The 14,206-nt window shown below is 40.3% G+C and overlaps 1 protein-coding gene across 1 annotated transcript in view; it reads left to right on the forward strand.

Moving 5' to 3' along the window:
• The first annotated feature begins 324 nt into the window (after nt 1-324).
• TBL2 (transducin beta like 2) overlaps nt 325-14,206 on the forward strand; it is a 648,257-nt gene continuing 634,375 nt past the window's right edge. Inside the window, exon 1 of the mRNA XM_044054120.1 lies at nt 325-522. Within this exon, the coding sequence (XP_043910055.1) occupies nt 402-522 (121 nt within the window). The 5' untranslated portion in view covers nt 325-401. The remainder of the gene's footprint in view (nt 523-14,206) is intronic.

Genomic DNA, 14,206 nt, shown 5'->3' on the forward strand with positions numbered 1-14,206 from the left:
ACAAAGTACAGAACTTCACTTTTTTTGCCTAACTAAAGCTTATACTTGTAGTATTGCAGTTGTTTATTCTGTTTCTTATAATATTGGTAACCCTAACGTCTACATAAGATCATCGATTAACATTTTGGGTTGAATATGAAATGTACTTTAGGATTAAGACTAGAAACCCTAAAACCCACAGAATTAATATAATTTTTGAAAGTTGTCAAGTACTATAAATAATCGTTCCGTATCCCAATTGCTACCACTTTACGCGATTTATAACTTACCACGTCACACCCTATCTCGCACTTCTAAAACCCAACCCTCAGCGTACTACCGTGACTAGACGCGCAACGTGGCAGCGCCCGGTTCGTGCATGCGTGGTTTCTTTTTAGGGCGCTTATACAGGCAGTGGACTGATGGAATTAGCTGCTTTGGTTGCTGTTTCTTTAGTGATTGGGGCGATTGTTCTAATTGTCGCCCTAGCACTTGGCCGTCAGCGGGAGTCGGTGCAAAATATCTCCGATGTAGACCGTGACGGTAAGAAATGTGTTCACGAGCGGGACTTGGAAAGGCCCTTTGACCCGAGAGTGCCGTGTGGTTTGTTGATGAAACCTGAAGTGACCACTTTATGTCTGAATGGGTGCTTTGGTTTGGGGAATGATAAACACAGATGCAGTGACCCTGTGATAAATAACTTAATTGGCGGAAAGACAGTCTATGGATTAGGTCAGCGTTAGAATTAAGTCCTTCTTTGTAGGGGACCAGATGCTGAGTATAAAGTAGTAATAGATTCAGACTTCTTGATAGGGCAGAGTAGGGTGAATTCTGGCCTCTACCACCTCACCCAAGATCGCATTGAGGTGTACAGCGATGTATTTAGATGCAGGTATGCATATTGTGGATGGTTCGTATAAGGGGTGTGGAGACTATATACGTGATTGTTGGTCTGCACAAGGAAGTGATGAGTTCCAAATAGTCTAAATGAATGAATAAAGAAGTAAAACCTTTAGAACACTATTGATTTATAGTTTTGCAGAGTGAGTAAATCAAGAGAATTATAAAGGGCAGGCACTTCAGGTTAAGGAACAAGAAAGACTTAAGTAGCTGCAGAGGAGAAAATCAAAAGGTTGATTCTGTGCACCCAGAAAATAACTGGTTGGAATGAGCGAAGTGGTATCTGTCATGTCTCATGTCCAGATTTTTGTCCCATGTCTTTGGTCTCTTCCACATAAAAATGTGTTGTTTTCTGACAACTCATCAAAGTTGGTAATGGCAGGCATTTGAGTTTAATACTTCACACCCATCAGAAAATATACGCTAATACAAATCTGTTTATTCTGTCAACTTTCTAAGTTAATAAGAGCAGTATTTATCACCGTTTTTGGTCTGTCCCCCCTCCCCCTTTATTTTTGTCCATATTTCTTGTGCTGAGACTGAGAGGTAACTGTTGTACAGTCATATGAGAACACATTGCTTGAGTGGAGTTCAAATAGTACATGTACTGTAGAAAATGTTTAGTACATAACTGACAGGAAGAAAATAACCGTATCCAAGGCTGTAAAGCTTTTGCATGGAGAACAAGGCTTTTGGTTATGCAAAATTAAAGTGCACTGTTGAACTTGAGTTACATTCAGTGGTTTGATTTGGAATACCATGATTATTTAAGCATGATTTCATTGTTACATCCTGCTAATCAAAACACACATAGTGCAGAAACTGAATAAACAGTATAGTTTCTGAGTAACTAGGCGGGTATTCTCCTTTACATTGTATTAAAGTTGTAAGTGTGGGGGTTAAGGGAGTGCCAGTTCTCTTACATATTGCCTTGCGCGTTCACATAAGCTCTACAACAGTACATTTAACTTTTTGGGATGAAAGCCAGCAGTAATACCCAATAGAGTGGACATTATTGGGGAAATAAAGGACCACCCATGGGTCCACCCTGGAAGATCCATTATTTCCCCTGTAATAAAATAACTGGGAAACAGCACAGTGAAACAGAAGCCAATATCAGCTCAATAAATATGGCATAAATACAAGGTCACTTTACGCAAAATAAAAAAACTTTTATTACTACAAAATAGCCATTTGATAACAGTTTTCATTCCACATCATTCACAGGACTTCATCAAAGTAACCTATAAACACTGGATGCACTTTATAAAAATAAAAGCCCACGAAAGTACATTGTAACCTCCACAGAGAGATACATTCCAGTTAAAGGAACAGCAACAACATTATTTAACATTGTTTCCATTGTGGAACTATGACCTAGGTCACATAAAAAAAACAAAATGAACTTCCCTTATGGACATTGTTTTAGAGGCAAATTTTATATGGTTTGAAGGTACCAGTTTCAAACAAGTGCAAGGTATTGCAATAGAGGATGCATGTGCCCCCAGCTTTGCTAATATTGTCCTTGCTTTTTTGTGAACATCAGTATGTCAGTGAATTTGCTGAATGTTGGAGCTTCTATGGACGTATTTTGGACTATATAATAATTTGGCGGGATTCAGAAACTAGATTACATGCATTTTTTATGTATATCAACAATAGTACTGATATTTTGGTTTTTAATATGACTAAATCTTTTGAATCCCTCAGTTATTTAAATGTATTAGTGAAAACTGATTTTAATAAATGTTTTACCTCAACTTTGTTTAGGAACCCCCCATTCCAATTCGTTATATTTTGAAAGCTGGCACCCAAATCATCAGAAAAAGCATTAGTTAAAGGACATCTGGTGAGACTAGCACTAATGGTGTTTAGAGGTGAATGTTTTATGGAAGAATGGTTAGTTTTAAAGGATATGTTGCTTAATAGAGGTTAACCTTTGCTTTTACTAGAAACAGCTTTTCATTAAGTTTACCAAAAGAGGATTGATTTGATTTATAAACCACTTTTGGGTTCTGGTAAGGAGGGTAAAATTATTTGTGATGCAAAAAATGTAAACTGTAATAAGGAGTGTATTGTAACATAACCAGTATGGTCCAGCTATAAAAGAAATACTTGCATCTAAATGGAAAATTTGGGGTCTAGTTGGGTTAACTATAGGCAAGATAGGAATATAAAAACATTTCTTGAAAAAAATATTCTTGAAAATGAAAATTAAACTTTTGGGTAAGAACAAAATTTTTTGAATGACTAAATGTGATAGATGTTCCATTTGTTCTTTTGTTTATGAAGGAGAGTATTTGGAATTAACAGTGTATTGGAACATAAGATGCCCATCAAGGTGTGATTGTAGAACTGATAAAGTGATGTACATTGCTAGATATATTAAATGTGCATCATTTTAGGTGGGTAAAACTGAAATGAGACTTAAAGAATTTGTGAAGGTTTGAGAGAAGTAAAGAAAAAAGCTACAAAAAAAACGCCTTATGGCTGCATATTCAGAACAATGATGGGCATGAGTTTTTTTTTTTTTTTTTTATTGTGTTTGTGATGTATTTGGATACGGGGGGCATGGAAAGTACAACTTGAATGTAAAGAGGCTGAGTAGCAGATCAAGACCAATGCCACTGCATCTCCATTTTCTGTTTTCTTAGATTGAGAGCACTATCATATAAATCAGTACGTGGTATAACAATACAATTATTTAATAGTTTAATTGAATCTGAGTAGTTTTTTATTTAGGAATTTGTAGAGAAATTAAATTATTGTGAGAGATTTGAAGTTCATATTGTTTTTTTGTGTGACCTAGTTCATAGTTCTGCAATGGAAAAATGTTAAATAATATTGTTACTGTTCCTTTAAGTGGAGCGTATCTCTCTGTGGAGGTTGCAATGTATTTTTGAGGGATTTTGTTTTTATAAAGTGCATCCTGTGTTGTTATAGGTTACTCTGATGAAGTCCTGTGAATGACGTGCTTGGTAACGACTATTTTATGGTAATAAGAGTTTTTTTATTTTGTGTAAAGTGTTCTTGTAATTATGCCATATTTATTGAGCTAATATCCGCTTCTGTTTCACTGTGCTGTTTCCCGGAGTCATTTTATTGCTAGTTTTATGTTTTTTTTTAGGAGTTTTTGGTTTATATTTCCCCTGGATGATATTTTTGAATGTACAGAAGGGATGTTCTGTTAAATTAGTTTGCATTTGTTTTAGTATTTTTTTTTTTTTGATGAAAAAAAGTTATTCTGCCTAATGATTATCATAGGTGTGCTGTATGATATGTAATTGCCTTTTAGAGGGTATTATTTCAGCATTTTGTGTGTGTGTCTGTGTGTACACATTCACACTCGCCCAAAATAATGTGCGTATTTATGGATGCATACACACACAAATGCAGAGATAGACAGTCTCACAGAAACTCGAATACACATGCAGACTTGCTGTTGCACACACAAATGTACCCAACAATTGCATCCACTTTCTTGACTGTCAATACCTCAGATGTCTCTTAGTGATGAAATGATTGAAAAAAAATTGGGTACAATGTGAAAGCATGGAACTCTTTTTCCCCAGTATACTGCTCAACTTTCTCTGTTTTTTAGTGTGGCCCTAATTTTATCTTGTGCGTTTGCTGTAACTGTTAAATATATGAGCTTTTGTACTCACTTTTTGATAACTATTCTCCAGAGTTCTTGAGTAAAGAAGTCTGGAAATGTACATACACAAATATATTTCTTTCTGTCTGTCTCTCTCACATACAGCTACATACTCACTACTCACTCACACACACACACACACACACACACTTGCTAAATGTGGCTGCGTGTGGCACATAGCGAGGAGAGGAAGTAAAACAGAAGCTCGGTTATAACCGCTATTTCAGTTTTTCAAGTTTTATTTATTTCATTGTTTTCAACTTACGTGTATGTTTTGTGAGCAAAAACAATATGGCAAACTTTTTTCTCTCTCTCTCTTTGTGCTTAAATGCAGCTTCATATGCCACCATGAAATTGCAGGTTTGTTCCAGAGCTCTCCTTGTACATTAATACCCTATTGGAGAACATGTTTTCTCCAGTAGGGTATAGAGTTTACATGCCTCTCATTTTGTAAGCATCCATGATATGTCTTGAGACTTGTGGAAGTCTGTAGTGTACTGCATGTGTTGAAGTGGTAATTGTACACTTATCTGATTTTTGACAAGTGTACAGTGAGGGAGAGGAGAGAAGTAACTGCTCCTTGGGCAAATAGTAGTGGAATAAAATGTGATCTTTAGGTGCATCTGTTCTGTTTTATGGAGTGCGTTTATTTGTGTTTGATTACCTGGATGATTTGTCTGGGCCATGTAAGACACCTTTTCATTGAAGGACCAGGGATGTAACAGAACAAAGTTAGCGACTTATCACAAAGGTTGTTTTCAGGAGAAGGGAGAAAGAATAGTTGCAAAGCAGTGTAAGATATTTAGTGTGTGGATTGGAAGTAACACATTTAAGAGCTAAAAAAAAAAGTGGAGCTTTTCTATGTTCATAAAAGAAAGATTACATACATGTATGCCCTGTGATTGTGTCCTCTTGCTATGAGTATATTTAGTTAAGTTCTAAGAGGCTTCCAGTGTTTTATACTCCTAACTCCTGGTCCATTCATTTTCTTAAAAGGGTATTTGCTCTGGTTGTGCTACAGTCCCTCTTTGGTCTTTATTAACACAGCAGTTTGTATCACATCTGCATCTCGACGTTCCCTGAATATGCTGTTTCCTTTTTAGTACTCCGTCCTTCTGCCACAGTTTTGTCAGAATCAAAGCTTGTGGTATAGCTGAAAAAATCTCAGATTTTCCCTCGTGCTCTGTCCTCTAATTGAAAAGTTTTTTTTTTGCAGCTTAGTTACATTGTCGTTTGCTGAACAGCTGCAGAACTCACACTGGAAGAACTAGAAATAAGCTGTTACTCATTGTACAGCCATCTTGGAAGTGTAGTGTTTGGCAGATTGATCTTTTATGCAGTTGTTTCTTGTCATAGCTGTTTGAATCTGTCATATCTTTCAAGGTGTTTTCTTTTAAGGAAAACCCTCAGACAAAAACAAACACACCCCCAGAACCTAAGTACATTTTCAGATAATGAAGTTTAGCCCTCCTAAGAGGTACAGTTGTCCTGGACTGAAAGGTACACTAACTGGATTTAATTGACATAATTAAGTTTATCCATGTTAAGATGCATGGCATGGGTCTGTATTAATTTGTCAAAAAGACTTTCCAGCGAAAACACATTCATCGACCGTCATTCAGGAAAATCACTTCCACGATTCACTGAATACTCCCAGGACAAAGAAATACTTGCCCTGAAATACAACGGATCCACATCTAGCTAAATTGAACCCCCCCCCCAACTATATATACCAACTCTGAGATCGCACTACAGTGGAGAAAAGGGAAAAGTTGTATACTTGGCCAACTACATCTTTACCCTGGAATGTTCAGCAAATTGCAGAAGTGTTGTTTGCTGAATGACTGTTGAATGTGTGTTTGCTGGCAAGTGTTTTCGACGAACTAATGTAGACCCCATGGGCATAGCCTGTGCTTCTACTAACATTAAGTGTTGTCTGTTTTTGTCCTATTGTTATTCCTTTCCCAGATGTAGAAAACATGAATGCTTTCCGAAAACATTATCTTTTAGTGTTAAAGAAAAAAAAAAGTATTCTGTTTTTATTGCCCTCTTATCAGCTTGTCTCCATAGAAACATGAGAACCAGATACACAGTTGCCTTCAGCTAGAAGATTCTTATGTTGCACTGTGAACATTTATTTGCTAAAGGAAAACTTTTCATTACATTGTGTTTTTACTATTTGCTTGCCTCCGTTAAAACTTATTACATCAAGCCAGGGCCTCCAGTCGGTCATTCCCTATAAGCAAAAGTAGGAAAAAGCATATCCGTTTTACTTGTATTGTGACTGGTTTACTTTTACAACCTGTCCCTCTCTTCAACAATACAAGATTACAGCCTGTTATCTTAAACATGTTTTTCAACAAGCTTTCTTCTCTTTTTACATTGCAGTCCCTACATTTCTTAAAACTAAACAAGAAGGAAAAAAACACCTGTTTACTTTATTATTCCTATTAATACAAAAACAAGTGAAAATGCTTTATTGTATAAGATATAGTATGTTATGCTTTATAAAAATACTGTTGAGCCAAAATTGTTTTTACTTAGTTACCTGTCTCTTTCCTTCCTCTTCCCCTCTCCTTATTGTTCCAGATGTTAATGACCTGAAGTATAATGCATGCTTTGGAGTCCCCTATAAGTTTAACAAAGTCAAAAAGTCCAATATTTCCAGATTTTCTTGTTCAGACATGTTTCACAAACGTGACTGATGCTTTGTAATGCCACATTTTGTTGATTAATTTCCGAGTTGATGATTCTTCTTCTTGTTGATCTCCATATCCCGACTCCAGCCTCTGGTTCATTTCCAATGTGCTCTTGGTTCTTCTAGGCAATTTCTGTGCTTTTCTTTGTGTCTCAAGCATTTTCGTTTGAAATATTGGAAAAGGTTTCACTGGCAAAGTCTCTCTATGAGTTCTATTGTCAGAAGAACAAGAAGCATAGTCCCCATCTGTTTGATAGCTCACTTTTTGTTGGGCAGACTTTTTTGTATTTTCTCCTTGGCATGTTATGCGTCAAAAAATGTCTGATGCCCAGGAAAAAAATACTCTGAAGATAGCTGGATACAGCAGCTTGAATCTCACACCTGCCTCTCTGCATTCTGTGATTGCTGGAATAATTTTACTCCTCTCTTGCCTGGTATACAGTGAGTAATCATGTCTCCAACTTTTAGTACTTTGTCCTTTTGCCAAAGTGTTGTCAGAATCAACTCGCCCTGCTGGTACAAATCAACTTGTCCTGCTGGTACGATTGCATCTTTACTGTTATTTCTTTGATGCTTTCTCATGGCCAGGTTTGGAGCATACACACAATGTACCCATTCAATTAACAACTTCTGCTGTGGAATATGAATCCACTTGCTTACTTGTGCTTTCATAAAATTAATATAGTTCCAGTTTGTGTGGTACAGCAGAAAATCTGCAGTTTTCCCTACTTTCTGTCCCCTCTAATTCTGTCATTTTTGTGAAACATCTCTTCTTGAGCAGTCTCCTCTCAGCCAGCCTTTTCATAGGTTCATAGGTTAGTACTAAGTTAACTGCCCTTGCGAGCCATTTTAAGCCTAGCCAATTATCCCCTGTGAGACTCAAACCCTGCACCTTGTGTTTGTAAGGCAAACACCTTAACCATTAGGCCCCCTCCCAGCCTTCTTAATTTTTTATTTCTTAATACCAACCTTTGATTTTTTTTACAGTTTTATCAGCTCATCTGAATATCTCTTTAAAACGTCTTTCATTTTTACCAGCCTTTTGTTTGAGTAGATGTACTCTTTCAGTATGTTGTTTTTTTAAATCGACTCTGAACACATTTGACTTATTTTTTCCTTTAGATTATTGGAAGTTATGTATTGCTTCAAAGCTGGAGGTTGAGCTGCAGGATTCTTCTCACCTTTTATGGTTGCTTTTGCTTTCAATTCCCTAAATTTCTTTTTTGCTGGCATCCAGGCAGTGCACTTGCTAGCCAGTAACTGAAATCTATTCAAAAAAAAGACAAATTCGCTCTTTTTTTTATTTTTTGTTTTACTGAATTCCTGTTCTCAGACTGGGAGAGCTGAAATTAAGCTGTTACTCAGTTTTCAGTCATCTTGGAAGTTCCCCTGTAACCTTAAGTCTCAAGTTTATACTTCTAACAAAAGTTCTAACTTGTCTTCCATCATTTTGTCATTTATTGTATACTGTATTCCATCATGACCTGGCGCACATATTTTAATCCCTTTTAACTCATTTACTCCAATGCTTTTAACCAATTTTTAGCTAATTTCACTACGTGTACTCTGTTCTTTCTAATGTTATAAAATTCTTTAATCTGTTTTCTTTTCATAGGTTGATAGGTTCACAGATTAGTACTAGGATGTCTGCCCTTGTGGGCCATGTTAAGCCTAGCCAACTACCCAGTGTAGGAATCGGACCCTTTACCTTGTGTCTGTAAGGTAAAAATGTTAACCATTATGCTAAACTCCCACATTTGGATTCATATCTTTCATATCCTGTACTTAAGAACATTCTTTTTTGCACTTGTAAAAATATCCAAAGATAGCAGTGATTGATGTGCGTAATAGTATGCCAAGACATTTGATAATAGTTGATGAAGAAAAATAACTTTTCTAAGGTTGTGGGTGAGATGCCCATGCCCTGGCCCAGCAATCAAGGAGCCTCAATCCCACCACTGTCACCACAAATGTGATGCCCGTGCCCTGGCCCAGCAATCAAAGACCTCAGTCCTCACCACTAACACCAGAAAGGGTGTCTCATATGAGAGGAAAGGATAACAAATACACACAGTAAAGTGCAATTTCCCTTAAGAGCACACAGAGATCACAGTCAGTCCGGGGCAGTCACTCCCTTGCTCCCCAGGTCCTCAATAAGACTCCCCACTGGCACAGCTATAGGGTCCAGATCTCAGCCTAGCTGGGCAAGGTAAAATCTCCAGCACCCTCTCTGTCCAACTAGTGCTTCGTGTCCCTGCCCAAGTAGCTGACGCACACACACAATTTAAGATAAGAGTTTACACAACCACACAGACACTTCTAATAATAATTATCAGCTACTCAAAGGCCCTTAAAAGGGTGCCCAATTATTACTGTGCAATATTATCTAATTAGTAGTATGACTTAAACAGTCAAGGCTTATTAGTGACTTGGTACAGGATCCTTATATACATGCAATGTACTCTTAGAGCTTAACTTATCTCTACACAAACCAGCCACAGTTAAAATGTTTCAAGATGTTTAATAATAAATAATTAAAACCACAAGACAATACTTTCTACTACACAGTCAGTGCTAATCAAGAGTTCAGAGATCACACAGAAATATTTAAAATAATTCAGTGGTACAGTTCTGACATCACAGAAAAACACTTGGTCTAATCTTTCTAGTTCTAGCTATTCTTAAAAGAAAACACAAGTCTAAGATAACTTACACGTGAGCAAGAGGCAGTGCTGTGAGTTGGATGTTCAAGACAAAAATGCTTAATGCCTTCTGATTCACTCTGTTTGAATTGAAACTGCAGTTCTGATAAACATCACATAATTTCTTTTACACTTTCTTGGTGTTCCCAGGCTACACATTAACTGCATTTACATTCTTAACATCTCCCTTTTGTTATCCAGCTGGTCAGGAAACAGACTAACAAAAAAATACATTTGCATGTTAAGTCTAGCGATTTTAACTCTTGGTTAAAACAATAGAAATTCTTCATCTAGACTATTCGGCACAACTGTCTACTTCAAAGGGTCACCACATGCTTTACTTTGGTCAGCAGAGTGCACTGTTTTCACATTTATTTCCAGTTCCACATGTAACAGTATTTCTTTACATTTAAGACAACAAGCCTGTAGTTTACATTCATATTTACAAATGATAATTCTTTCTAGCAGTCTTCACCCCCCCCCCCCCGGAGAACTCATGCTAGTTTTTCAAGTGACCTTTGAGAAACACCGCTTGAGAGGGTTAAGTCAGTCTGAGTGTACCTCACCCCATTCCCTGTCTTGAGAGCCCAAGTGCATTTGCATTGCTAACCCCACTGCGGTGCTGCACTGACCTATCATATGCTTGCAACCCCAGGCTCTCCATCTTAGCAACTTAGCATTTTGCTGTCTGGCTGACTCTGTTAACCATTTTAGGGGGTTGTGATCTGTCATAACAGTGAATTTCCTTCCATACAGATGAGGCTGAAGTTTCTGCAGTGCCTACACTATGGCTAGACATTCGTTTTCTGCAGCTGCATAATATTCCTCCCTGGGTTGGAGCCTACGATTGAGATAAACCACTGGGTGCTCTTCCCCCCTCGGAATAAATCTGGTTAAGTACAGTCCCCATCCCATGGTTTGAAGCATCCACCTGCACAACAAATTCTTTGCTGTAATCTGGACTGGCTAACAAGGGGGGTCCTCCCAAAGCTTCTGGAATGCCTGCTCTCATGCTGGGGTCCACACTACCTTATCTGGCATGTTCTTCCTTGTTAGATCTGTGAGGGGAGCAGCTGTGGTACTATAACTGGGGACAAACTTTCTGTAGTACCCTGCTGTCCCTAAAACTGCCGTCACCTGCCTTTTAGTAACCGGTGCAGGCCATGCCTGAATGGCTTCCACTTTGGCAGGTTTTGGCCTTATCGTACCACTCCCCACTCTATGTCCTAGGTAGGAGACCTCTTCCATACCCACCTGACATTTGCTTAGCTTAATAGGCAACCCTGCCCTCTGTCATCTGCCCAGCACCTCCCTGACATGCTGAAGGTGCTCTAGCCAGGAATGGCTGCAGATTGCAATATCCTCTAGGTAAGCAAGGGCAAACCCTCCTGCTCCTGCCAGGGTATGATCTACCAGCCTCTGGAAAGTCACTGGGGCATTCTTCATCCCAAAGGGCATCTTTGTGAACTCATACAAGCCAAAAGGAGTCACAAAGGCTGACTTCTCTCTAGCACTGGGAGTCAAGGGCACATGCCAGTAACCTTTGGTAAGATCAATGGTTGTAAGATACTTAGCCCCAACCAGCTGCTCTAGGGCCTCATCTGTCCTAGTCATGGGGTAAGTATCTGACTTGTTGTGAGTGTTTAATTTCCTGTAGTCCACACAGAACTTGGTGCTGCCATCCTTCTTTGGCACCAGAACCACTGGGGAAGCTCATGGACTGTTGGACTCTTGAATCACCCCTAGTTCCAACATCTCCTGTATCTCCTCCTTCAGAGTCTGTTTGACTCTCTCAGGCACTCTATAAGGGGCCTGCCTAATAGGCCTTTGGGGTCCTGTATCGACCTGGTGCTGCACCAGCTGGGTGCACCCTGGTTTTTCATTGAACATGTCCCCAAATTCCTGCAGCACTGCTCGGATTTCTCAAACCTGGGTAGGAGATAGCTGCTGGGACATTGCTACCCCTTCCACTGAGGTGTCCGCCCGAGCCTCACTGAGGAGATCAGTCCCCAGATCTCCCTCGGACTCCTCCTGCAATCCACTACAAATGCTCAGCACAAGGGCCTCCCTGTCATGGTAAGGTTTCATCATGTTAACATGGTACATTTTGTGCCCCTGCTGTCTGCCTAGCAGTTCTGCCATGTAGTTAACGTCACTTACCTTTCTTTCCACCTTGTAGGGACCCTCCCAAGCTGCTTGTTGTGTTTGACAGGAATGAGCACCATTACCTGCTGCCCCACAGCATACTCTCTAGCTCAAGCATTCCTGTCATACCACACCTTTTTCAGTTGTTAGGCTTCTGCCAGGTTCTCCTGGGCCAAGCCTGTGAGTTTCCTGAGGTTTGGGGATGTGTGCCACAACAGACTGCTTGTGAGACTCACACTCCCCTTCCCAGTCATCTCAATTTAAATCTAGAGGTCCCCTCACCTTATGCCCATACAGCAACCCAAAGGGTGAAAAACCTGTGGATTCCTGGGGCGCCTCTCTGTAAGCAAACAATAGATGGGGCAAATGTTTGTCCCACTCCTTCTTAAACTGATCTGCAAATGCTTGTAACATGGACTTGATTGTAGAGTTTAACCTCTCAACAAGACCATTAGTCTGGGGATGGTAGGGGGTGGTTTTCATGTGCTTCACCCCACAGGACCTCCACAGACAAGCCAGCAGGTCTGACATGAAATTGGCACCTCTGTCATTCAGTATTCCTTTTGGGAAACCTACCCTGCTGAAAATCTCTAACAAAGCATTTGCCACCTTCTCTGCCTCAATGGAGGACAAAGCTACTGCCTCAGGGTGTTGTGTAGCATAATCCCATACCACTAGGATATACATTTTCCCTGTGGAGCTTGGGGTACTCTGAGGACCCACAATATCCATAACTACCCTCTGAAATGGCTCCTCAGTCACAGGCAAAGGCATCAAAAGAGCTCTCCCCTTGTCTCGTGCCTTGCCTACCTTTTGGCACTGCTCACAGGTACTGCAGTACCCTGTTACATCTCTGGAAATTCCAGGCCAATAGAAGTTCTGCATAATATGCCTCTTTGTACATTTTATGCCTATGTGATCTGCAAAGGGATTATCATGGGCTATGGCTAGAAGCGCCAGACGGTAGGCTCTAGGCACTACAAATTGCTGTACTGTCTCACCTTCTAGCCCTCCCTCAGGAGTACCCTCTCTGTAGTAACCTTTTGTCCCAGTATACAGATTCCCCCTTTCCTTGAGAATCGGGTGCCTCCCTAGCTACCTCCCTCGGGCTTTGCAATGTAGTGTCTAAGAGCTGAGCCTGTTTCAACTCTCTCCTTGTAACCCTTCCCAGATCCCCTTCCACAGGAAGTTTGGCATCCTCTGACAGTGGTGCATCACTGTCAGCCTGGGTACTAGTACTTACCTCTACCTTTGCAATCCCTCTGTCCAAGAGATCATGAGTACCCACAAGCACCTGTGTCTCACCTTCAGTCTCACTGCTACAGAGTAGCTGCCTCCCTGAAGTAACCACCTCACCAGTCCTGGCTGCAAGTATGCAGTCTGTCTGGGTCTCCCAGGCTACCAGAACCACATGCTTGTCTCCAAGCCTGACTGCGTGTAACTGCACAAGCACAGGGTACTGCGCTATCAAAATCATTCCCTATCCCTATCGAGACATCTGCAGGTATATCCTCAAACACACCTTCTTGCTGGCTTCCTATTCCACCCTCCCAGTCAAGGTGAACCCTAGCCAAAGGTATTTGGAATGGGTTCCCTCCTAAAGCCCTGACTGGAATAGACTGCCCAGGCAAGTAGTTCTCCTCTGTAACAATTGCATGCTTTACAATGGTTATATCAGAGGCTGTCTCTCTCTTGGCAATGGCCTCTTTGCCATTCACTACAATAGGATATAGCCTCTGGTGGTAGTTTGGTACCCTTGTTGTCCCAAGACAACCTGCTATTGGCATTTTGTCTTTCCCACTTACTGGCTCCCTCACCTTTTGTTCCCACATTGCCTCCGTGGACACCTGTATGCCACATGGCCCCACTGGTTGCATTCAAAACATTTAACCCTAGCTCCTGGATGTGTACCTGGACTAGTGGCTTCCCCTGCTACTGGCAGATTCTGTTGTGGCAGTCTGTGCCGCCCACCATGGGTTCCTTTAGACCCATGAGCAGTACTGGGGGTCCCCTTCCTGTGCAAGGTTGCTCTGCTTGCCAGGTATAGGTCTCCCTTCTTCCCCAACTCATCTGAAGTAGCACATTGTCATCAACTAACCAGATCCTCATGTCCTCAGGCAAAGTGCT

The sequence above is a fragment of the Protopterus annectens genome, chromosome 13.part0 (assembly GCF_019279795.1).
Source record: "Protopterus annectens isolate FY-2018-M chromosome 13.part0, PAN1.0, whole genome shotgun sequence".
NCBI lineage: Eukaryota > Metazoa > Chordata > Ceratodontiformes > Protopteridae > Protopterus > Protopterus annectens.